This window comes from Colletotrichum acutatum (genome assembly GCF_030867785.1).
Source record: "Colletotrichum acutatum strain CBS 112980 chromosome Unknown BDZ83scaffold_10, whole genome shotgun sequence".
NCBI lineage: Eukaryota > Fungi > Ascomycota > Sordariomycetes > Glomerellales > Glomerellaceae > Colletotrichum > Colletotrichum acutatum.
In genome coordinates, this window is record NW_026849004.1 from 209,680 (window position 1) to 232,089 (window position 22,410).

At 54.1% G+C, this 22,410-nt stretch overlaps 5 protein-coding genes across 5 annotated transcripts; 3 read left to right on the top strand and 2 right to left on the bottom strand.

The window, feature by feature from the left end:
- Positions 1-1,532: 1,532 nt before the first annotated feature.
- On the top strand, positions 1,533-3,512 carry BDZ83DRAFT_567886 (kelch repeat protein; the record flags this gene model as incomplete). Its single annotated transcript, XM_060504004.1, has 3 exons — positions 1,533-2,515; positions 2,580-2,921; positions 2,987-3,512. The coding sequence occupies 3 exons, from the start codon at positions 1,533-1,535 to the stop codon at positions 3,510-3,512; spliced, it is 1,851 nt and encodes a 616-aa protein (XP_060369726.1).
- Positions 3,513-11,704: 8,192 nt separating this feature from the next.
- On the bottom strand, positions 11,705-12,806 carry BDZ83DRAFT_13968 (uncharacterized protein). Its single transcript, XM_060501276.1, has one exon. The coding sequence runs from the start codon at positions 12,559-12,561 to the stop codon at positions 11,902-11,904; it is 660 nt and encodes a 219-aa protein (XP_060369727.1). The 5' UTR covers positions 12,562-12,806; the 3' UTR covers positions 11,705-11,901.
- A 1,419-nt stretch (positions 12,807-14,225) lies between these two features.
- BDZ83DRAFT_604610 (uncharacterized protein) lies at positions 14,226-15,753 on the top strand. The gene has a single exon (XM_060507287.1). It carries the CDS (start codon positions 14,511-14,513, stop codon positions 15,324-15,326), a length of 816 nt encoding a protein of 271 aa, XP_060369728.1. The 5' UTR covers positions 14,226-14,510; the 3' UTR covers positions 15,327-15,753.
- On the top strand, positions 15,425-16,568 carry BDZ83DRAFT_13949 (uncharacterized protein). Its single transcript, XM_060501275.1, has 3 exons — positions 15,425-15,814; positions 15,912-16,454; positions 16,522-16,568. The coding sequence occupies exons 1-2, from the start codon at positions 15,523-15,525 to the stop codon at positions 16,334-16,336; spliced, it is 717 nt and encodes a 238-aa protein (XP_060369729.1). The 5' UTR covers positions 15,425-15,522; the 3' UTR covers positions 16,337-16,454; positions 16,522-16,568.
- Positions 16,569-21,481: 4,913 nt separating this feature from the next.
- On the bottom strand, positions 21,482-22,171 carry BDZ83DRAFT_647616 (uncharacterized protein; the record flags this gene model as incomplete). The annotated part of the gene is made up of 2 exons (XM_060510101.1): positions 21,482-21,653; positions 22,026-22,171. 2 exons carry the CDS (start codon positions 22,169-22,171, stop codon positions 21,482-21,484), a joined length of 318 nt encoding a protein of 105 aa, XP_060369730.1.
- Positions 22,172-22,410: the final 239 nt, after the last annotated feature.

Sequence of the window (22,410 nt, forward strand, 5' to 3'; positions counted from 1 at the left end):
GGTCGGGCGGCGTTGCTCCGAGTCTTTGCCCCACTGGCGGAGGAGACCTGTACTTTTGGCGGAGACTGGAGAGGTTCGTCTCACTTCCAACCTAGAAGGAAGGGTTCCCCTCTGTATGGCCTGTGCTTTCCGAAGCTAAAGTGCTGCCTAGAGACGAAGCTTTTCTTGCAACATCATCCATGAACCATGATCTTGTTCAATGTTTGTAATGTTTGTTATCCCAGTGGGTTTGCTATTCACTAGACACAATGTACGAATATCCAGGTGGAACTGTTACTGAAAAAGACTGACGACGCGTTGCTGCAGGTCATGTCGAGTGATGCCGGCATTGCTCACACTCGTTGCCTGAACGCACTAACTTGATGTGGAATACGATTCGACGAAGCGCGCTTAGATAAAGCCAGCGATTACAACGTTTGTATCCGTACTTGCTCGGCAATAGGTAGTCAATACAAATCCATCATTGCCAAAATTGGATTTCTTGTATCAGGTCTAAAGGCACATGAAATCCATCTTCGTTGGGGCTTTTCCAAACTTTACCGGCCAATTGGCCCAATAGCTAACGGATCTACGTCTACATCTCTCTCGCCCACCGCTATACGATCTAGAACGTTGTCGTTTCTCTCCATGTCTCAGAATCACAACTGCCGGCCACCCAAGATTCATGACGCAAATACCCAACAATGTCGAGCAACACCTTCGCGGCAGTGAGGCACGGGCGCAGCACTCAGCGGGAGAGGCGTGCATTCCTCCTGGCAAGGCTGAAGGCACAGAGGCAATCGGAAGTGGGATTGTGACCCTGGTGGACTCCCAAATTTCCCTGGAATAACGAACCCCAGCAGGCACCCGCCAATGACAGCCACGTTGCCAGCGGCCCCAAGTAAGCACTAGTGCTCGACGCCGCCCCGTGGCAGTGTGGGTGCCAAGGACGAGTGCGACAGACTGCCAGTGTCGCACCTATCCGCAGCAAATCAGCCAATTTTTCCCATGCTGAATACCTGTTGAAACCCCCATAAATCGGTGTACGGGGATGATGGATCAGCAACTTGGAGGGGGGCCGGGCCACTGGGGTTCATCGTTTACCACTCAAGAGAGTAGAGATTGACTGGAGGATCAGGGGTATGGAAGGGCAATGATCAATCCCGTCACCTCGAGCGGATCCCCGAATCCTACGGATATCAGGTGTCTGGCCCCAATGCTACCCTCCCTTGTCTTGCAGAAAAGCATCGAGACATTTGGGTCATGTCCTTCTCGCGCTCCTTCCCGCTCGCGCCACGCTTTCGTCTCTAATCATCTTTCTTTCTCTCTCGATTTTCGTCCGTGATCGTCGCTTGGGGGATGTGTTGATCTCGCGTCTGAAGGATTTTCTCTCGTTTGTGGTACGGGTACTCACTCCTAGGGGCGGCGACCTTCATTACATACCATAGTCTGCGCGCATCGACCAGTTTGAGAAGCGGCGAGTCGATCGCGGGACAACATCGAGGATCATCCCGACGTTCACATTCACAGCGAATTCTTCGGCCAAAGCCATCATGGTGTCGCGATCATGGCTGGCAGCGTTGCTCGCTGTTGGACACCTTTCTTCTATCTGTAGAGCGCAAGTGGATGTCCCCTCAGTCAACAATTTTCGCAGAAGAGTCTTTGCTCGAGGTAAGCATCGGCCTACGTCTCTCTCTAAAGACACACAGGGCATCTCTAACGAATGCTCAGCGTCGGTCATTGGCGATTGGGTCTATTACGATGGAGGTGAAGTATCTCAGGTTATTAGCGGGTTGAGTCCCCAATCACAATGGCGGCCCTCCAACCCGACAAACACGACGCTCTCAATCGACCTTACCAAATCATGGACACCAGAGGACGTGGAGATCAAGGAAACCTCCAAATCGGCCCCAAAGATGATGAGGCAGGCCATCTTCACCGACAACTCGTCCAACTCCTTTTACATCTGGGGAGGCTTCACCTCGTACGGCGCCAAAATCCCAGACGCGAAACTATGGCACTTCACCCCGGACGGCAGCGGCGGCGGCCAATGGGGCACCGTCCTCCCGCACGGCAACACCGCCTTCACGGCCCTCACCCGCTCGCAGGGCGGCGCCTTCGTCAGCACCAAGGACTCCGGTTTCTACTTTGGAGGGTTCGCCGATTCCGGGTCCGACCCGAACCCCAACGGCCCCGTGCCGGGGTTTTTGCAATTCAACTACACGGCGACGGACACGGCGTGGACGAACAACTCGGACAGCGTGCCTTACTCTGACTACGGTACGCTTGTCGGCGCCACGGCGCACTACGCGCCGTACGGGCCAAACGGTCTGATTATGATCTTTGGCGGAGGATCGCACGTCATCGGGACCGGCCAGAGCGTGGATAACGTCGGCTATCTCAGCTTCAGCACGATTTACTTCATGGATCCGGTCACAAAGGTGTGGTATACCCAGCAGACGAGCGGCAACGCCCCGGGACCACGCATGTGGCACTGCACCGTCGGAGTCCAGGGTCCCAACAGCACATACGAGATGTAGGTTCCTCATTAAGCCTGCTAAGAAACGAATCCTCCTTCAAAGATGCTAACCGATGACTAGCTTCATGTACGGCGGCAGTAACATCGCAAACAAAGAAACCTTTGACGAGGTCTACATCCTCTCGCTCCCCGGCTTCGTCTGGCAAAAGGCAAACTACACCTCCGCGGCGCCGCGCGACACGCAGTCGTGCGTCGTCGCCGGCCAGCGCCAGATGATCACCTTTGGCGGCGTCAACAGGATGGCCAACAACGCCAACTCGACCCTCTTCTTCAACGAGGAGGATTCCTTCCGCCAGGGCGTCGGCGTCTTCGACCTCACTGCGCTGGCGTGGAAGGACGCATACGAGCCCACGGCCGCCGCGTACGATTCTCCCGACATCGTCAAGGCCTGGTACAATGAGGGGTGAGTTGGAAAACATATATTGATAACGGTACTGTAGAGTGTAATCCCACTGACTGTTGTCGCAGCAACCTCGCCAGCGTCCAGTACGGCTCGGGCGTCGAAGCCCTCATCAACTACGGCAAATCCGGATCAGGCTCGAGCTCAGGCTCAGGCTCCGACGGCTCCGGCTCCGACTCCAGCTCCGACTCGAAGTCCTCCAACACAGGCGCCATCGCCGGTGGCGTGGTAGGCGGCGTAGCGGGCGTCGCCCTCATCGGCCTAGCCGCATTCTTCCTCATGAGGCGGCGGAAGCACAAAAAGGTCCCGACAGAAGAAACCGGCCCCAACGCCGTCGAAGCCCCGGGCTCGGCCGCCTACTATAATGACAACAACAATGCCGGGATGCAGCAACACCAGCAGACGGCCTACTCGCCGGGCCCCGCCCCGTCAATGACGACGGCGCCGTCGGAGCTCCAGGGGGAGTACAGGGACCACTCGCCGTTTTCGGGCAGCGACGTGCCGCCCAAGATGATGCAGCCTCCCGAGATGGATGCGGGGGAGCCGCGGCACTATTACGCGGCGGAGCTGGACGGGACGGAGGCGCGGAAGTGAATGGCCTCAAAGCCGGTCAAATACCATTTGAGGGGGTAAAAGTTCCAGCTGGACGAGAAATAATTCATGACGAGATGTGGAAAAAATTCAGGGCCGAAGTAATGTTTCTAGGAAGATATAGACTGTATAGTATACACTGTCGATAATACCCTGCCTGAGAGAAGGTACATGTTGAGACTTGCGGTTTTTGTAATTTGTGTAGCTTACTTGCTCTTGGCCCATAAAGCAATGAACTGAAATAGGACAACCATTACTTCCGACGCCCAGCTGGGAATGAAGGGAGGAGGAGGGGTCAATCAGCCCGCTCGAGACACACTCAGGACGCCGATATAGCTCTGCGGCATAGCCACTCGAATGCTGCGTTCAACCTGTATGCCATCGTCATTCCCTGAAAAACGGCAGCCTGAGTGGTTCCCACAAAGCCTCTCTTGCGGCATGTCTCTTGCATTTCTAGGCCGCAAGGGGCTGGTAGCATCTGCAACGCCCTCTTCTAACAGCGATCCCTCTCCAGTCAACGTTGCCGCCTTCGCATTCGCCATCGTTATGAATTGTCGTGTTTATCACAACAGGCATGATCAACTAAATTCAACGCCTTTGGGAACCACTGAACATAGCCAAGCAGCATGTGTCTTCCTTGTGCCTTGTAGTTTACCTGAAGATTTAGGGTGATACGATGTGATCAGGACTCTCAACTAGCTATTGCGATGCGCCGGGAGGGGTGGAGCGCTTGCAGAGGCCAGACCATGGTGAAGGCATCATCTTTCATGTCATATCTCCTTACTACAAACAGAGTCTCCAGTCTGCGTCGAGATCTCGTGGACGTGACGAAGGCTCTCCACAGGCTGACCAGTGCCTATACATACCGAAGCATCCACTGAGTGCTAGTGAGCTGAAAAAAGCTGGCGTTTGTGGAGTCTGGGCAACGGGAACGGCTGGAAACGATATCATGTACATCTTGTATCTTTCCGTTTAGTCAAGTCCAGGGTTTATGTAGAGACGAAACGACGCAAGCAAGGGTTTTCTAGTGGTAACTCATGATCTAGCACCTCCTACGTATATGGGCTTGCCAACGCCAGCTGGACCGTAACTTGTTATCGTCTTTAACCTATTATTTTGAAACGAAATATCTGGGGTCAGGAAGTGTCTGGACTCGTCTGTCGGCTATGGGGCGCTCTGGTCCAGATATTTCGTTGAAGATACAGCTCTACACTCCAAGTCTTCGGACTCCCAATCGAAACCGACAACCTCACAACAGCAGCGGCCAGTCCCCAAGCACCACCGCCCCTGAACGTCGCTGTGACCTAGACAGCTATCCCTCTCGGCCTAGACCACCTTCAGTCCCCCTTGGTGCAGGAGATATCTGCCACGAGCATCACGATGTACGAGCTAGAAGACAGACTAAATGGGTACAGTAGGTTTTGGTTCGTACTTGTCGAGGCGTACAGTTTCTGGTTTCCTGATGGGGCAGGGGATCGGTCGGGGGTTCCTCACTCTGTACTCACGAACACGAAGGGGCGCAGAAATGACGATGCGTGATAGACGATGCGAGAATGATGATCTTACATCCTGGTCGGTCTCTATTGTAGGAGGTTCCTCAAGACCAACCGAGCTTTGTCACTAAAGGCAAGATAACAAGGCTATTAAGCATTGTTGGACAATGCTTTCCATATCAGCTGATCTGGTGGGAAGCATGAGAGTGAACGCAGAGCGGAGGCTCGATCGTTCTTCTTTGTATCATCGTCATTTTGAGGGGGCAAGAAGCCGTTTGGTATCTCAAAACACACCACTTCTCATATTCCCATGTCTCATGAGAGTGGACTTTGACGAGATGACCTTTTACCATTGCACATTACCAAGCCTTTTGAATCTAAATCTATCCCAGGTTCGGTGATACCTTTGTGCTCACGGATTCTATTGCTTGCCACAAAGCATCAGCAATCACTCGAAATGCATCATGAACGAGGTCTTCATATCAAGGAATACAGCAGCGGCTTTTATAATGGCCATGTCTGGGCAACTATAGTCTAGCTGACATCGTTATAAGAGGCAAATGACAATTTGGCTGGCTACTTGATCACCGATCCAAGGAGGCATACACGACTGCCGGTAAACCGAGGATCATATCTCACTTCTACACCTCTCATCTCCTAGCGATAACCGACGTGTCACCGGCTCTGCAATAGAAATCCCGACCTACCTTCACAATGGCCATCGGCCGAGATGCCAGGCACGAACCCGGGAATGAGATGTTACACACAAAAGCACAAAAGCAGTAGTGTTCCCGACAATCAGGAACCACTGAACCAGAACACGGACAAAGGTCAGCTAGCCTCGTGTACCAAAAGAAGCAACGGGCACACCGCAGGGAGAGAGATGGAGAGACCAGGGAGCCGGGCTACTGTTCGGGGGCTTGACCTATCAGGAGACCAGGTTCACGATGAAGAGGAATGCTTGCGATGCTACTGTTTGTTTACTTTTTTTGGTTACTTTCCATCTTTATCGATTCTCGATTCTTAATTTTAATGTACCCCGGCATTACTCGTTAGTTATTCACTTCCCTCAGACATTGAACTGCGGCCCCGGAGCCAAATTAAGTGCAAAGACAATGGGGCGCTCTGAAGCAAGACGTCTCATATATCTAGAAGAAGAAAACATAATACCTGACATGGTCCTGATCCAGGTTCGCGGAGCAGCCCCGAATCAGAACCCAATCCATATTCCCCAAACCAAAACCAAAACCAAAACCAAAACCAAAACCAGAACCCCTGGTAGCTGAGACTCAGCTGAAAGTTCAGCCAAGCCAAAGGTCGAAATCTATCCGGCCGGCCGCGAGAGACGTCTCGGAATAGATGTCTCTTCTGTGCAACACCCCAGAATATGATCTTTGACCCGCGTGCTTGGTCAAGAATCCTTTCTTTAGATGGCAGACACGCAGACAAGTTTGAGGTTATACACCTTCCATCCCTTGAGTCAAGTGTGGATCCCCCGTCCGTCCCGTGCGGCCCCCGGCGATCTCGAAACCGATGAAGAACAGCAACTATTCCGCAGCCACGTCCGACAGCGGGAACGCTCCCCGGCGTTGAAACGCAGTTTAGACGAGTCAAAAAGACCGGGGGTTGAATTTCAGGAACGCTTCATGAACCACAGCAGTCTGAGAACAATGAAATGTTCGTCACATCATCCGTCTCTGAACTAAAATCAGAGCCGCATGGTTCCCGAGGCATGGAGTCGCGGCAGTTTCATCGGCGCCGGGCTTGGTGAGAGAGCATATCTCCGGTCCACCGTCCTGACTGTTCACAAGCCCAGAGCAACAACCCATTGCCGAGAAAAGACCACGGCCCTGCATCGAATCCCGTCCGGCGTCCGCCCTTTTTCCTCATCAGTCATCCATTCCCGTCTCATACTGCAGAAGTCTACGTCCACACCCCCCTTTGCCTTAGATCCACATGCTTAGCAATTCTCATACTTCTCCACGTGGGCGTGTGGCTGAAGAGATTTCCAAGCAAGCAGAGAATCTAGACCACGAGCCCCACATGATTGAGCGAAAATCGCGAACCAACTGGTAACGCGAAGAATCACTTGCAGCATTTTCGAGATGGGACGAGAGGGAAAAAAATAGGGCAGAAAAAAAATAGGTAGAAAAATTTCCCCTTGTCAATATCCACCGTGACCAACAGATCCACAGTCAGCCACCAATGTAAGCCCCGAACGCCTGCCCGATGGAAAGCGGTTCGGTCTAGTTGACGTCAAGAATACGTGGAAAATGCCTGTGAAGAAGGGGGAGAAGAAGAAAAGAAGAGAGGAAAATTTTCTCCATCCTAGCCTTTTGGACACCTGAAGCCCACTTGGTGTTAGGTTGTCTTTTCAAGATCCACCAGTTCGCTTCCCGCGTACCCAACGAACGAAAGAGTGAAAACTTCGTCGCGTGGCTCTGGATGGGACTCCGCGCCCTGGGTCGCCGTCCTCTCTGGTTGGATGTGTGCCTGAAGGCTCTGACAATTGACAGCCATGAGCCCTGTCGCACATCAGCCCTGGCAGTCCACCATCTCTCACACCTTGGTCCATTGGGCTGATTGACAGGAGCAACACCGAGGCGGCAGCAAGGGCTCCGCAAAAGTGAAAATCAGGAGCGCAGAACCGCGGGACCCCAGTTTTCACTCTAGAAGCACGCTAGAAGGTTACGGGTTTCCGCGCACGGTTCATATGCAGTGGGGCTCCGCCCAATGGAAGGACGCTAGAAGGCCGGGAGAAGACCGCGAGGTGACAGGGGTGTTGTGTCTGAAGAGTTTGAGAGGCTCTAACCCCCTTCTTCTGGACATATCTCGTTCTTATTTCCGTGGAGATGCAGTTCCTCCGCAAGGGGCATGCAAAAGGACGACCTGTTTCTGGATTGTTGTGCATATCGATATTAATCAGTGAGTCAGCACCACTATCGAACTTCCATTGTCGATTAACCCCGGCAGACGTCCCTACGAATAATCCGATGCAAGTCTGTACCAAGCTTCGACCCCGAAATCATCGGATCGGAGCTAAACCCCCGGCCTTGAACGACGACATCGTGCAGCAATTCCGCACAGGAACTCTGTAGTCAGAAGCCAGGGCGTCTTCGGTGCAAGCCGAGAAAGAAAGGCAAGAGACCCCTCGCAGGCCACACCCCCGTGCGGCACCCGGGGGCCTTGTCCCAACTGGAAACCCCCATCACGGCGATATTCCGGCCGCACATCGCCGAACCGATTTTTTCCTACCTCCACGGGTATTCGAATCTGCACCGGGGCAGGCCGCAGAGGCTTGGAAGGCTTGTTAGCGCCGCTGCAGGTCGAAGCACATCCAGCAGCCATGGCAGCCGTATAGGCAAAAGCCTGCAAAGCCACAAAGCCTCGTCCGGGTTCGCGTGGCACACACGCACACTATACACGCAGACGCGGAGCGTAGGACATTACCTACACACACGCATACATACCTAGCAAGAGTCATCCGGTATGCGCGTCCTTTTGACCAATGGTACGATGTGGTCGTGGTGGCACCAGCCACGAGCGGTAAGCATAACAGCCCTGCGAGATGCAATGGTAGTAGGTAAAGTAAGCAAGCACCGCCTCACGCCTTAAAGGACATCTCCGTAAAGGACTTTGGAAACCGAGAAAGTACTATCGTGTTCCGTGATCTCTGATTGGCGATGTGACGGTTCACTGCGTGAGACTGTGAATTATTGGACTCATTTGGATGGAGGATGCATGTCAGCGCGTGCGGAATGGTTGGCTGCTGCACAGCAAAAATCCACGCAGACAACCCGGCCTCGTTCCGCGAGCGAGTCCGAGCTTTTTGCTTACCCTCGCTCTCGTACGGGTACGGACTGTCACTAGGTACTATGCGGGCTCTCTTTCGCATCCCATCCAGCCCTATCTGGTAATCCAACCCTGCAGCTAGGGAATCGGCGAGTTGGCTGCTACGTTCCATTGCGTACGGCGGTGATGATGGTGATGATAATAATGTACCATGTTATGCTGTGTTCTGCAAGAGGCTTACCAATGGAGATGCAGTGCGATTTGCGATATCCAAATGCGATGAACTACTGCTGCTGCAGCAGCTGCAGCTGTAGGCAAAGTAAGCTGGCCTCAGATTCCCCCGAGTCCCCATCTGCCTGCTCAAAGACTTCCATCCATTTGTCAAACTGTGGATTGCCTCATCCGGGGGCCACCCAAATAAAGTCCCCCGCTTGCCGGGCTGCAGTTCTCAGTTCTTGCTTCTTCGGCGATTCCACGACGCTGACATATACATGGGCGGACTCATGAGCACTAGAGGAAGTCTGCTAATTTATATTCCCACGCACAAAGGACCCCTGATCTCGTCATTCCGTGGTGTGGGAATAAGAGAATGGGAGTGTGTGTGTGTGTGTGTGATTATGAAGCGGAAGAGAGAGCATAGACCAGCTGGCTGTTAACGTACCGCGGAGTTGGGATTGGGAATCATGGGACAACAGAGTGAAAGAAGCTTTTAGCTCTATTCGGCATTTTCAGTGCAGTCTCAATGACGCGAGAGCGCGGGAGTGGGCGTGTGGATGTGGGCGTGGGCTGGATCCCGTTCACGGATTTTACTGCTTACTGATGACTCTTTTACCTGTTCTATCCGTAGAGTCCCCGGTTGCACATCTCTCTGCCTCTCACGTGTGAAAGTGCGTTGGTTTGGCGGGGTGCAGCTTGCTCCTCTACTCGCCGATCTAGGTGACCGTCCGTCCGGCCGTCGGAGCCACGGCAACAAGTGAACCGTGCGGGTAGTTCGGAAGAGCTCGAAAGTATGAAGCTCAAGGGTCTTGAAGAGTCCAGAACAGAAAACAGTCACATCAGACGGCCGCTTTTCAAAGATGCCGAATCCCCTCCCCCCCTCTCTGTGTCTCTCTCCCGTTATCCTCCGTATTGAATCCGGATTCATCGTCAAAGCATCCCTTCCGCTCACTTATCTTCGAACGACACGGGACCGCTTTTTTCTGGGAACCCCCCCACGTCTGTATTGTTTCCCCCGTTCCCAACGGAGGGAGTCGGGAGGATTAAAGGTACGAGAGATTGAAGACCGGTAGGCATCGGGATGGAATAGTCAAAGCTTTCATCCCGTCTACGAGAAGCTTTAGGAATCGCTACGGGTTACGGTACGGGCTACACAAGTTTACGAAGGATTTCGTTACACAAGGCCGTGTAGCCGTAGCCTCCCGTATTCCGCCGTACTCGTCCCAATCCGGCATTTTGTGCAGATCGTGGGGTTTGGTGCGGTTGCCTGTAGGTTAGGTACTCCGTACGCCGGAGTAAGCTTGGAGGCTTTCCGCCAGGTACAGCCGGCCCCCAAATCCCGCAACACTGGGATTGAAAGCCGGAATAATATCGAGAAGTTGATGATCACGCGCGCACGCAAGAGGGAAGTTGCCGGGCGAGCTGTCTTGATCCACCCCCTCCGCTTACACGGTACTTGTGAGAGCTCCTTGCGATGTTTGGCCCAGGCTTCATGTGCGTGTGTAACACTGGAACCGATGAGTCCATCTCACGCGAGACTGAGAGCAGCTCTGTAGGGCAGGCCCAGTCGAGGGGTGTGTCTCTGTCAAACGGCCTCGCGATTGGATGAACCAATCTCACGGGTTACAACTTGAACGGCGAAAGCGAAAGAGAAGAAGTACGGTGGTGTTGGTGTAAGAAGGTTACGGGGCATGCATGCAGCAAGCCACCCTCTCGATGATGCCGTGGGTTCTGATCTGACCTGACCTGGTCTGAAGCAGACCATATCCTCGTCTTCCCCGCGCCCACGTATTGGCGTATAGGCGCAGACTTGTTGTAGACAGGTAGTCGTATGTAGGCAGACTGACTGGCAGACTGGGACCGAGCCACTGCCAGGACGGAGTAGAGTACGGATAGAATCGATGGCTCATCTCGACTCAAAGCGGAGCGGAGCACGGCGATTTCAACCGACCGACCGACTGCCCTACAGAAACGGAGGAGGGGTGTGTGAGAATGAGTACTGCGTTTTTGTGGCTTCAAGACTGCCAACCCCTGCCTGCCATTCGCGTGGTGCCCCAGCCCAGATCTGCCCGGATGACTGATGAGTCGATGACCAAAGATGAGCCATATTACCTGATTTGCACCGTCAATCTGTGGCTGTTCGCTGTCAAAGTGTGAGCGTAATCTTTTAGAGTTGTCTGCCCTTCAGTTTGCTCCGTGCCCGATCGCGGTGCCGAGCGTCTCCGACGCTGTCCCCTCATCCTCTCGGGCACGTCTAATGCCCAGAATGCGGCCCTTTGTCTTTTCGGTATGGGCAAAGTCGGAGGGAAGCTTCGGCAGGGTGGGTTTCTTCCTATGGCTTCATCACTCGACACCTTTCAGAGATCCCCCGGGCGGTGCGGGCTTCGTGATTCCCGGGTCATCATCGTCACCATCCTTGCTTTTCCCCCTCTGCTGCTGAGTTATGGTCCCCGGGGAAACAGAACACGTCGGCGATGCGCGAGGACTTGTTCCTGATACTTGATCGATATTTCCACTCTGTAGATCGAACAGACCATTTCGCAGCCCAAGAGGCAGAATTATTCAGGTATTTGGGGTTCTATTGGGCAATTTAGGTATCTAGACAAAAAAGTTTCAAGCTGGCCGATCAGGCTTTTTCGTCCAAACTCTGGTCGCTTGCCCGCCCTGCTGCGGTGGCCCCCGTTCGAATGAACCCCGTCGCCCGGGGCAATAGTTCTTCGCGATGGTCCGGGCTGTGGAGTTAAGAGCACCGTACCTTGCTTTCAGGCTCCGACTCATCATGGGGCCGGGCCTTTTCAGGTCCTGGTGGCTGAGGTTGCCCGCGTCTCCCCAAGACGTGGACTCCAGGCACCGACCATAAGGTACTTTGTGTAAGGTACGGACAGAAAATGTTAAGCAAGAGTTATGCCGAGAGCGAAGGGCGTTATGCCTAACCCGGCCGAGTAAGAGGAAAGTAAAGAGTACCGTACCGTAACGTAATACGTGTAAAACCGGTACGGAATAGGGCGCAATGAGACTCTTGCTACGTCTGCTCTCTCTGTCTCGTCAAGGCTCAGCCCTACAAAACAACGAGTGTGTGGCTCGGGGCCATTCGTAAATCCGTACGGATCTACTCCGTGTATCCGTACAGATGGGTTTCGTACTTTCGTACTCTCTCTGCGCAAGGTAGCGCCCAGCTCGCAAGGGCCTGTGATTGGCGCGTGTCCGCGAAGGTAGTCAGCTGGCCAGCATCTAATCTCTCCGCAGATGTCTATCCCCCGTCGTCTGGCCCCCGGTTCGCAAGCTCGCACTGCTCGCACTCGCAGGAGGACGTGGACGGAGCCGACGGCGGATGAGGCGGTGCAGCAGGGGAATTCGTACCAAGCTGTGCTGGTGCTGTGCTTAACCCCCGCGCGCATTCGCACAATTCGCGGCCGTACTGTAATCCCTTGTCTCGGCGCCGTAAAGTATGAGGCCCTGGGCGGTCGACCGGGGTTGAGGATGAGCCTGTGAGGTGTTGAGGTAGCAACGGTTCTCGGCGCAGTACTTTTAGGCTTCTCACTTTTGGACATTCTCTCACCCCAGGTGATCCGCACGGAGAGTACAGAATGCCGGGGGGGTACGGAGTACTGTGAACTGTCATTATCCCAAAGGGGGGAACGGGAGCGACATCAGATCAGGCCCCTTCAGCCTTGGCCCGGGGTATTACATTGGCAATTGTGACAATCAAGGGGAATTGGGAATTCTTGGGATGGCACCTTGGGACGGGGTTAAGCAAAACATACCCCCGTCGTGAGTGAGCTGGAATCCCGCTATTGACATTATGAGGCCCGTTCCCTTTTTTTCTATTCTCGCTTGCTGGCCTCAGCTTGTCGCAGATTGCGTGCATGGTGCGAGTTACAGAGTATAGGAAATGAGCCATCATCCCTTTTTCTAAGAGAGTGTGTAATTATGGTTGTAAGGTGGGCAACCGGGGTTATGGTAATTGGTAAGGCGTGCGACCGCGGCCGAGAGCCAAGGCCAGCAAGCGAACCATAAGCATAATCTGCGTGTGTGTTCACGATGATACGGCGTGTCAGATTGGAAATTGAGGCAGACGAGACGAAGCTAGCTAGCGATGAAGAGATGACGCGCCTGACGGACAGGGTGAAAGGTGTAGACGCCGGGACAGCGGTGGGTGGTAGAGTAAGGTTGGTGATTAATCCAGGTGTTGGTCGGTGCGGAGTTATGGGAGTTATGCCTAATTCCTGTCTCCGTTTTGGTGATGATGAATACAAACTCACTATTGTACGAATAGAGGGGATGAGATGAGACGAGACTAGCGGGAGTGCGTGCTTCGCTGGAGAAGTCTAGTGGCCGATTCTGATGGAAGGCTTGATTGATTGATTACAGAGAAAAGCGAGCACAGGCTGACAAACGTGGACGCTTATCCCATCAGACGCGAAGTACCTAGCGACCTGACGAATAAGCAGCGATGCTCCGTACCCAAGCAGCAATAAGGTAGGAAGGTACGGGTAGAAGGTTACGGATCTTCGGGGTACGTACTCAGTCCGCGATGAGTCGTCGTGTTGTTTCCGCCGAGTGCGTCAGACCCTCGAGACCTCGCAGAGAGTCTAGGTAAGACTTCTTCTGGGCGCCCTATGGTAGCGTGGGCAGCGTCGACGACGACGACGACGACAACGACTACCGGATTAGCGTCTTGGGTTTGCTAGTGACGGGCAACCGTACACTTACGCCGTACCGACCGGCGGCAGCGTAGGTAAGCTCCAAAAGTCCGAACACCACCCGCAGCCCGCAGCGACAAATCTCCAGCTGGCGGAGGCTCGGGAAGCACCCTCGGCCTTGCTGATGACAAACGCCGCCCAAAGTCCACGATGGAGGAACGGGTACCGTGGGACGGAGCTTAGAGAAGCCCCACTTTCTGCAGGCACAGCGAAAGACTCATCGCTTTCATAATTCTTTCTGCTTAGGAAGATTCGCACTTCGCACCTCGCAATCGCGCAAAACTCCCGCCCACACCCACACCCCACCCCACCCTTCACCCCCCTGATGGGTCATCCACCCCCTGCACCTGCACACCCTTCGCTCCCACACCCCCCTTGTCACCGCTCCTCCCTCACTTTTCTTCTCTCCGAGCCCGACAAGTCCAGGTTAGCCAGCACAGCGGAGCAACCTGAGTTAAAAGAAATGTGTTTCCCCTTCCCAACCAGATCTAGAGAAATCCTATCATCCAGCCTCAGCTTCAACAGACCAAGACACAAGATCGATACTAACTCCTCTCAAGAAGAAACATCTTCCAACCTGAACTATTATATAACCATCATCGACCTTGCCTCTTTGCCATCTCAACTCGCCGCCTCATCTGGTATACTCCAAAAAGATTACCAAAGCATCATCACAGACCAAGCCAACTAGCCCAGGCATCCCTGCCCCACTGCATCTTGCACCCCCCGATCTCGCTTTGAGTCATACCAGCCAAAATCGCGACATATCAGTCACCATTGGTGCACAGTCATACAAAATGTCGACAACTACCACAACTTCCACCTTCACTGCTCCTCACACACAACAACCTCTCCGCCTTGCCGTCCAGAAGAAGAAGATGAGCATCACCCAGACTTACTACCTCGCCCACAAGGCCCGGGCCAAGCTCTCCTCTGAGGCTGCCCGCGCCGACCACGACCTCCGCCTCCTCGTCGGCCACGCCAACCTCCTCGACTCCCTGATGCTTGAGCTTGCCGACGCCGAGCGGGAACAAGAGAGCTGGTTCAACCAGTCTGTCCGCGGTGCCACCAAAACCGAGTCCGCTCCCGCTGCCACCAAGGACCGTCACATCCAATGGGCCGACTCCATCGCCGAGGACTCGGAGGACCTCTACGAGGACGACTCCTCCGACTCGGACGACTCTTCCGTCTCTTCTGACGACGACTACGAGGAGGATGACATTGAGATGGCCGACACCGTCTCCCTCCGCCGCATGCCCTCCGCTGCCCCCGCTTCTCCGAGAACATCCACCATCGAGGTCTCGGAAGACTACGACATGGAGGAGGACGACCTCGAGGAGGACTACGCACAGCTCGAGCTCGTCCGCACACCATCCCACTCCAGCTCCAGCTCACCACCAGAGCTCGAGCACGAGCACGACTCTGACATCTCAGATGACGAGTCGATGCCCCCATCACCGCCAAATGCAGTGCTCACCTTCAACGAGAAGGAGGCCAAGGAAGAGATCTCTCAACAACAATCACAACAGGGCGATGGTACCTTCTACTCTGAAGGCTACTACCTGCCGGCCCGCAACCCAGCAAGGCTCGTGTCTGCCATCTCAGTGTACTGAGTCTACACCTGAGAGCACACCCTACCTTGTAACATGATCTCTTCTTTGGCTTTTTACATCAGCGAGCGTTTGCATATTATACGGCGTTATCATTTGTCACCGATACCAAACTACAACGGCATGGGTTACGAATTACTTGGATTACAAAACGACAGCAATGTCTTCTCAACTCTTCTCTCTCATCTTATTTTCCTAAATGTCGCTACGAGAAAGCATGGGGTGCCTATTTTGGAGGACCCTGATGGATAATGGAACCGGACTTTTCTTTTCTTCAGCTGTCTTCCCGCTCCCGGGCTCCAGTCCGCGGTCGAGTGGTACCGGCACAATGTGTTACAGAAACCAGATAGATAGCCGCTTAGGGGTCAAACAGTGCCCCTTCCAAAAGCGAAGCATCAAACAATTGAAAATCAATGAAATCAAACCCCCTGTCCTCTGCAATATTGTGAACACTTTCTTGGTACGAGGACTTGGAGCGAAAAACAACAAAAGTAAGTCACGATTGCATCATCATTGCTTCTTCATTCGCCTCATCTCGGGGCGAAAGTAGGAGTTGGATGAAACTTGCGCGCTGACCGAGTCATTTAGGCAGACCACATGATTCAGCAAAGACCTGCCGTCACAATGCGCCGCTGCGCGTTACGACGACTCCAACAGCGCACCTCACAAAAATCGACTTTTTTTTGGCCTATGCCTACCATTTTCGCCCAGGTACCCGAAGAGGGTTGGCGGATGCGCCCTGCGATCTCGGCAGATCGGCGTCGCTCAACCTCCGGTCTTTCCATTGCACCTGCACTTTCGCTCCAGCTGCTCAGGTGCCCGCCCACCCGCCAACCCCTCGCCCGCTCGCTTACCTCACCCTTCGAAGCCGAGCTGCCTGCCTTGCGCAGCTGCGCTTGGTGCTGCCTGCCTGCCACGAACGAACGGGGTTACAAAGCAAATTCCACGACGACGACCGATTTCCGCGCCCCGACATTTTAACGACACGCCCCCTTCCGCTACTTGCCTTCTAGTCATCTTTTCAGATCTTTTCAGGACAGTCACCGTCTCACAGATTTCCATGGTTCACTAACGCCGCCGTATCGTGGACGAATCACGAGGAGAAATTTCATAGGCATCCGGACTTTGGCGGTGTGTTTTAACTCCCCCCCCTACCGCAAAAAGACGGAATTAATAATTAGGCTGCCTGAATGTTAAGCCCGTGGTTAATGGTGCAGGTGAAGAGCAAACAGCGAAAAAGCCGACGCCAGCGATTCGAATTATTCATCATCACAATTCCTCGCCGTTGCACCCGAAGCCACTTTTGCACAAAAGAATGTCACCGAGGATATTTATGGATGGTCGCCGACGAGTAAATGTCACGATGTTTCATTCGATCCGAGTTTTACGGATGAACGCCGCTCGTAAACGATGAACGGCGACGATGATCTGATTTGGACTGGTCTGATGGAATTTCAATTGGAGCGAAAAAGAAAAACGATTGCGAGGCAAGCATGGCGCAGCTGGGACTTTGTGGTGAAAATCGAGAGACAGAAAATAGGACGACAAACGATTACGACGATACGAAGCCGACATGAGCCACGAGCGAGCGAAAAAGGCGTGTACGGTGTGGCATCCCGCGTACACAATTACGGTACGCTGGGGAGGGGTGTGCAACGCGGCCGCGACAGCGAATGCGAGTCACCGAGGCCAAAAAAGAACAGAAAAAAATCAATGACAGTCATCAAGGCGTGCGGACGGACGAATACCGTCCGACTGGAGACGGCGAACCCAAAGGAGATAAGCCCCAGGGCCACCAAAGGGCCCCTAGGGGAACCGACGGAGAAGACAACCTCCCGCAATTGCCCACGCTGGACGGGTGACAGACTGTTCCCTCGGGGCCCGAATACTGCGGCAACATAGAGACACGTGGTGCGCATAGGGGCCCGAGCGCGTCCCTTTTCGAGGCCGAGGCCACCGTCATCCCGCGCTGACATAAGGCACAGCCAGCAGTAACCGAAAGAGATCTGAGCTGCCAGATTTTTTTAAGATTGGCAGATCAAAGACAAGATGGAAATGGCACCACAATTTCACTTGGCTTGTGAAGGTCTTTGGCGAGCGTCGCCCGGGGTCCTTGGCTACTTTCACGGCTTCGTCAGCGACCGGCCTGTTTGCTGGGCGTATCTTTCACCATTTCCTCGATGCAAACAGGCCAATTGTCCTCCAGAACCAAATGTTCGAATCCTACTCCGTACACGGTAGGTAATATGCAGGAAATAATAGCACTGGAAACTGGAAGCGACGAGACCACAGGAGGGAGTGTGTGTCTTTTGCCTGCCGCCGTTTGAAATGATTCATCCGATCTCTGTCCTATCCGGTCTCCATACATAGGCCGGCAACCACCATCAGCGTCCGACTTCGCTGGCACGCGGGTCGGCAGGTTCATGATTGAGCCGACCCTCCGGCGATAAGGAAGAAGGTGTGACTCGTTAGAGACGTGCACGCCGACGGGACGGCTTAACGGTAGTGTTGGTGGTAGGTGGTGCGCACTCTGCCGATCCAGTTCTTTTCCCGCCCGCCCGTCGGAAGCCTTGGCCGAACCGGCAGCGTCGGCGGGACTCAGGTAGGTAGCTAACGGCAGGCACATCGGCATGCAGTCAGTCACTACGCGTGCAGTCGAATCCATTGTTTTTGATCGCCAGTCTCGGCTACGGAAAGCCCAAATCAGACTGGTGGGAGTAAAGGTGAGGTGAGGTACGGATAATGCAGAATTCGAGTGTGACGAGACAGCGGGACGCTTGTTTCTGTTTCACTTGCGTTGTTCTTCCCGATCGAGGACGTTTTTGAATCCCGCGGGTTAGGTTGGGTTTCGTGAGGGGCGGATACGGGTAGATGGCCTCCATCGTGACAAACGGCGCCAACGGATATGCACGTGTGAGTTGGTTTGCAGATTTTTGCCAGACTATCTAGAAAGTAGATGCCCCCCCGACTTGAGTCAATACAACACTTTCTCGGCAACATTCCGTATGTTTCTTGGTGTATGGAGTGGAATGGATGGAAAAAATCATCGAATGCATCTAAATCGTCTGGGGCGGTGCGCTACCCTCAAGGTCTGACAAACACCACTCGTCCGTTACACTTGGCAGTGCTGGTCCCACGATGTGTATATCTTCTTGCTTGACCGCCCCCTCGGTCGGGTACACGCTCTCCCTTTATCGATCCTGGGGTTTACTTTACCTAGTCTACCCTACCTGCGGGTGAGGAAGAGGGGGGGAGGGGGGGCCTCAACACGGCAGGCAAACATGGGAAAGTGAAATAATCACAAACCCAAGGGAAGGCAAGGCGGTGAAGCCTTGAAAGGTTGGGTTTGGTTCCTGGGGGATAGATTTTTTGGGGCGGCACTAGACAGGTTTACAAGCATTATGGGAAATTGGCCCAACCTCTTCACTGGGCTCTTGATGTTTGTGACTGGGTGATCTGGCTGGGGCTGCTCTTTTCTTATTCCTTATAGAGCAAGGCGAAGGACAACATCAAAGCGGTGTCTGCACAAAGTGCGTGCAGGTTGTATGGGCGATTGGCATCTTTTTTGACACCTCATCTCATCAACCCCAGCTGGGAATGACACAGAGACACGCTGGCGAGCAGGGCATCATTCGACGAGGATTGATATCAATCAATCACTGGGGCCTGGGGGGGGGGCCTGAAAGTCCTGCGGGCGTGGGGTTTTTCGATTCAGGGCGCGAGGAGGCGGCCAGACTCGAAAGTGAAGGGCTGCAATCTGGAGTCCTGGACCCTATCTGCCTTGCTTGCGTCCCCCGTCGATCATTTGAGGCTGTAGGCGAGGGTGGGGAGCGGGGAAGGGAGTTTACCCTCGACAAAGTGTCAATTGTGCAATACGGCATAGATGGAGTCCTTCTGTCTCGCCTCGCGCACGCAATCGCGTCTGTCTACTCCGCAGTGTACGGATAGATCGCGTGATGACGACCTGTGATTGTCGATTTCAATCACGTCGTCGATACTCTAGAGCATGAGGGGGGCGACGGCCCGCACGTGGGGAATACTGAGGTCACAATGGCGAATTTTGAGAAGGGCGATCTGATCTTCCATTGCTTGGGGAACATCGAGTCTTATCGATAAGGTAGATCAGATAAGAGTGTGTGTGTGTGTGTGCGAGAAGGCGTTTTCTGAGGCCATACCTATGGTACATACTACGGCCACGGCTTCCGAAGGCTGGACAAGATCTTCACGCGCGCATGTAATCATATCATTCCTACGGATACTCCATGTATCCGCAATCTCCACGGCTCTCGGTCGCGGACTTGCGGGTTGTGCCTTTTCCAGGGTCTATGATCTGCTTGATAAGAGGGGGAATCTGGCACAATCTGGATCCACTGGATTACGCTGTACAGTGGAAAAGTAAGAAAACCCAAGGTCCGGAATTTCCAAGATCAACTCTTTTGTGGATAATGAAGAAGGTCTCGACTCTCTTCACATTTCACAAGAGAAAAGATGATCAGTGAGTGCTCGCTTCAAAAAGTTGGACGACTGGATGAGGTGTTCGCCCGCAACCTGTGCCCGCACCGCGAGGATCCATCGTTCTCTAACATACCGCCGCTCCACGACATATTCCACCCCCGTCTCCGCCGGGGTGCGGTGGATTGAGTTTCGGGCGGGCGGCGGTGCGGAAGGGGAGTGCAGCGAGCTCAGAGCCTGTGACTGTGAGTCCTTCGGCACGGCGGCGGGGTATCCATTTGGTGGAGTTCTTCTTCCTCGAGGCAAGGTCCCCGAGGCAAGGGGACAAATAGTTGCAGATAATCATGGCAGGGGTAAGAATGAGAGATTTGTGCAAAGAGATCGTGAGTATTCGATCGTGACTATTGACTGATGAGTCGTCGATGAAGAGATGGGAAATTCCAATCTGGTCAAGGGAAGCGAGGCTACCACCCCCACCCTGTTCGGAGTATTTTGAGTCACTCACTGCGGCCGGCCCTGAAATTTCGCGATGGTGGCCTTGTATTGGATTGGATTCGTGCTGCCTGCGCCGCCGCATCTCTCTTCTCCCTCCGCTTACCTATCCCCACCGCCGCTCTGCGGTGCCAGGTGCAGATGGGTGATTGCTTGGCATTGGAGTTAAATCTCACTTTGTAATCCGTAAGTCCAGAACCTGGCGGGGGGTCCATCCAGGTCTCTCCCCTTGGACGGCTGGAGCCCGGGGGCCGAGAATTATGGATCTCTCTATCCGTACCCCGTACCTTATCCGCTTGTGCATAAAAGGGTGTGAGAATAGTCGCAAATGTGTCCCTAATTGTGCAAAGCCGTGGGGGCTGCTATCGTAAGCCGAAGCCGAATTATTCATCAGTCATCCAGGCGCCCAGCGACTCTAACTCCGTTGCCTGCCACGGCTGCCAAGGATTCTCCCACACTTTGTCCGAGCGTCCGATGACTGGTTCGAGCAAAAAAGGACTGTTGGCTTGGAAATCAGAGACAAAACTTGACATGCATACACCCACACCCCCTCCCTGCCTTTCGAAACGTGAGGAAATGCAAGCAGCGGGCCGCACCTGTCTGTTGCGAAGATCCGCAGAACGTGCTGGATTTGTGTTTGTTGGTCGCGGTCGAGTTTACTGGGCGGATTTGTCAGTTCGTGCGAGACCTTCCGAGTTGCCAAGAAAGCAAGCAAGCAAGCAATCATCGTCTGCTGTCGTTGGCAGCTAGACCGTCATCGGACTTACGTTCGCTTGAGCCCAACAAAGTCTACGATCTGAGAAGGCCACGAAAGCTTCATCGGTCGTGTCCCCAGAAATATCCATCTTCAAACGGGGGAGATCTCGCATTCTGAAGCAAAACAGTAGTGCGTGGCTCGCTGCGCCATGCTCCAGGTGCCCACTTCACCCGAGGAAGCTCATGAGGTCCATCCCACTTCCGCCCTCGGCACCGAAGGATGGCTGTCTCCACAGCCGTCCCGGATCACGAGACAGGTTTACCTTTCGGCTGTCCAGACCAGCGGTTCACGCAATGAGCATTCCCTCTCCGTCGGGAGGAAACAAGAGTTGGCCCGTGTAGAAGATGCCGTCCCCCCCTTCAACCCGGGTTCCTGACATTGGTTCGCGTCTGCATGTCTCTCTCGGAAACGAAACGGTCTGCCATGGAAGAAAGTCAAGTGAGTACCCGTACACCAGTCATCTGATGGTGTCCATAGTCAAGCCTCGACCAGGTTGTCGTCTCAAGCAGAGACTGATGTGTCCGATGAGACGGGATGATGGACGGATGGGTGGTACCGAGACGCGATTACAGGCACCGCCTGACTGCATGAACGTGACCTTGCCGTTTGACGACGACCTGACTTGCGTCCTACGATGGCGTAGCTTACAACTCTACCTATGGCTATACACCTCGCCATCTTACACCTCTATCCAGAGACAGCATACCCGTACTCTGCATTCGCACTCCGTACACCTCAGACCACCACAGGCTCGTGTAGTAAAGGCGTGCGCCGCGTTTTCGCACTCGCTCTTAACCCCGCGTGGGGTGCGCAATAGACAAGCGTGCGCAGTAGGCATAGAGGGAACTCTCGGCGCGGAGCGGAGTTCGCAGACCTGTCCAACCCCGACGGCCGCACAGAGACATATAGAGTGATCCGCCAGACAAGCTCCATCCCGCGGCCATCGATTTTCCGCCCTACCATCCGCTTACCTCAGCTCACCCTAGCTTCGCTCTAATTACCTAGGCTTAGGTTGAGGCAGAGAGGCAGAAGCATTACCGTAAAGTGTAAACCCGCGGGTTTGAGAGCGGCACGGCGCACAGCACAAGGAACCCGGCTCTTCGGGGAGAAGCCAAAGTCCGGGACCAACGCAACCCCTTGGACCCATATTTTAGACGTTCGCCACTCAGATGAGCTCCCCTTCCCGCGGGTCCCGTTTTTTGGACCCCTAAAAGTGATGAAGTCATTAGAGCTTTAGAGGTGTTGATCTTCTTCCCTGGGGTTTGATGAGAGATAATTCCAAGGAGGGCGGGTTCGGACAGCGGGCTAGATTCATTCCATGTTGTGGAACACGGTTGTCCGGCATCAATGGTGGTGTTTTCCCTTCCCTTTCGGCGCCGAGGCCGG

What these genes read in the sequence shown, in the direction of transcription:
- BDZ83DRAFT_604610 (XM_060507287.1), top strand. Translation starts at nt 14,511, where the DNA reads ATGTCGACAACTACCACAACTTCCACCTTCACTGCTCCTCACACACAA.
- BDZ83DRAFT_13949 (XM_060501275.1), top strand. Translation starts at nt 15,523, where the DNA reads ATGTCGCTACGAGAAAGCATGGGGTGCCTATTTTGGAGGACCCTGATG. An exon ending in TGGAGCGAAAAACAACAAAA is followed by an intron (nt 15,815 to 15,911) that starts GTAAGTCACGAT and finishes CGAGTCATTTAG; the next exon opens with GCAGACCACATGATTCAGCA.
- BDZ83DRAFT_13968 (XM_060501276.1), bottom strand. Translation starts at nt 12,561, where the DNA reads ATGTCCAAAAGTGAGAAGCCTAAAAGTACTGCGCCGAGAACCGTTGCT.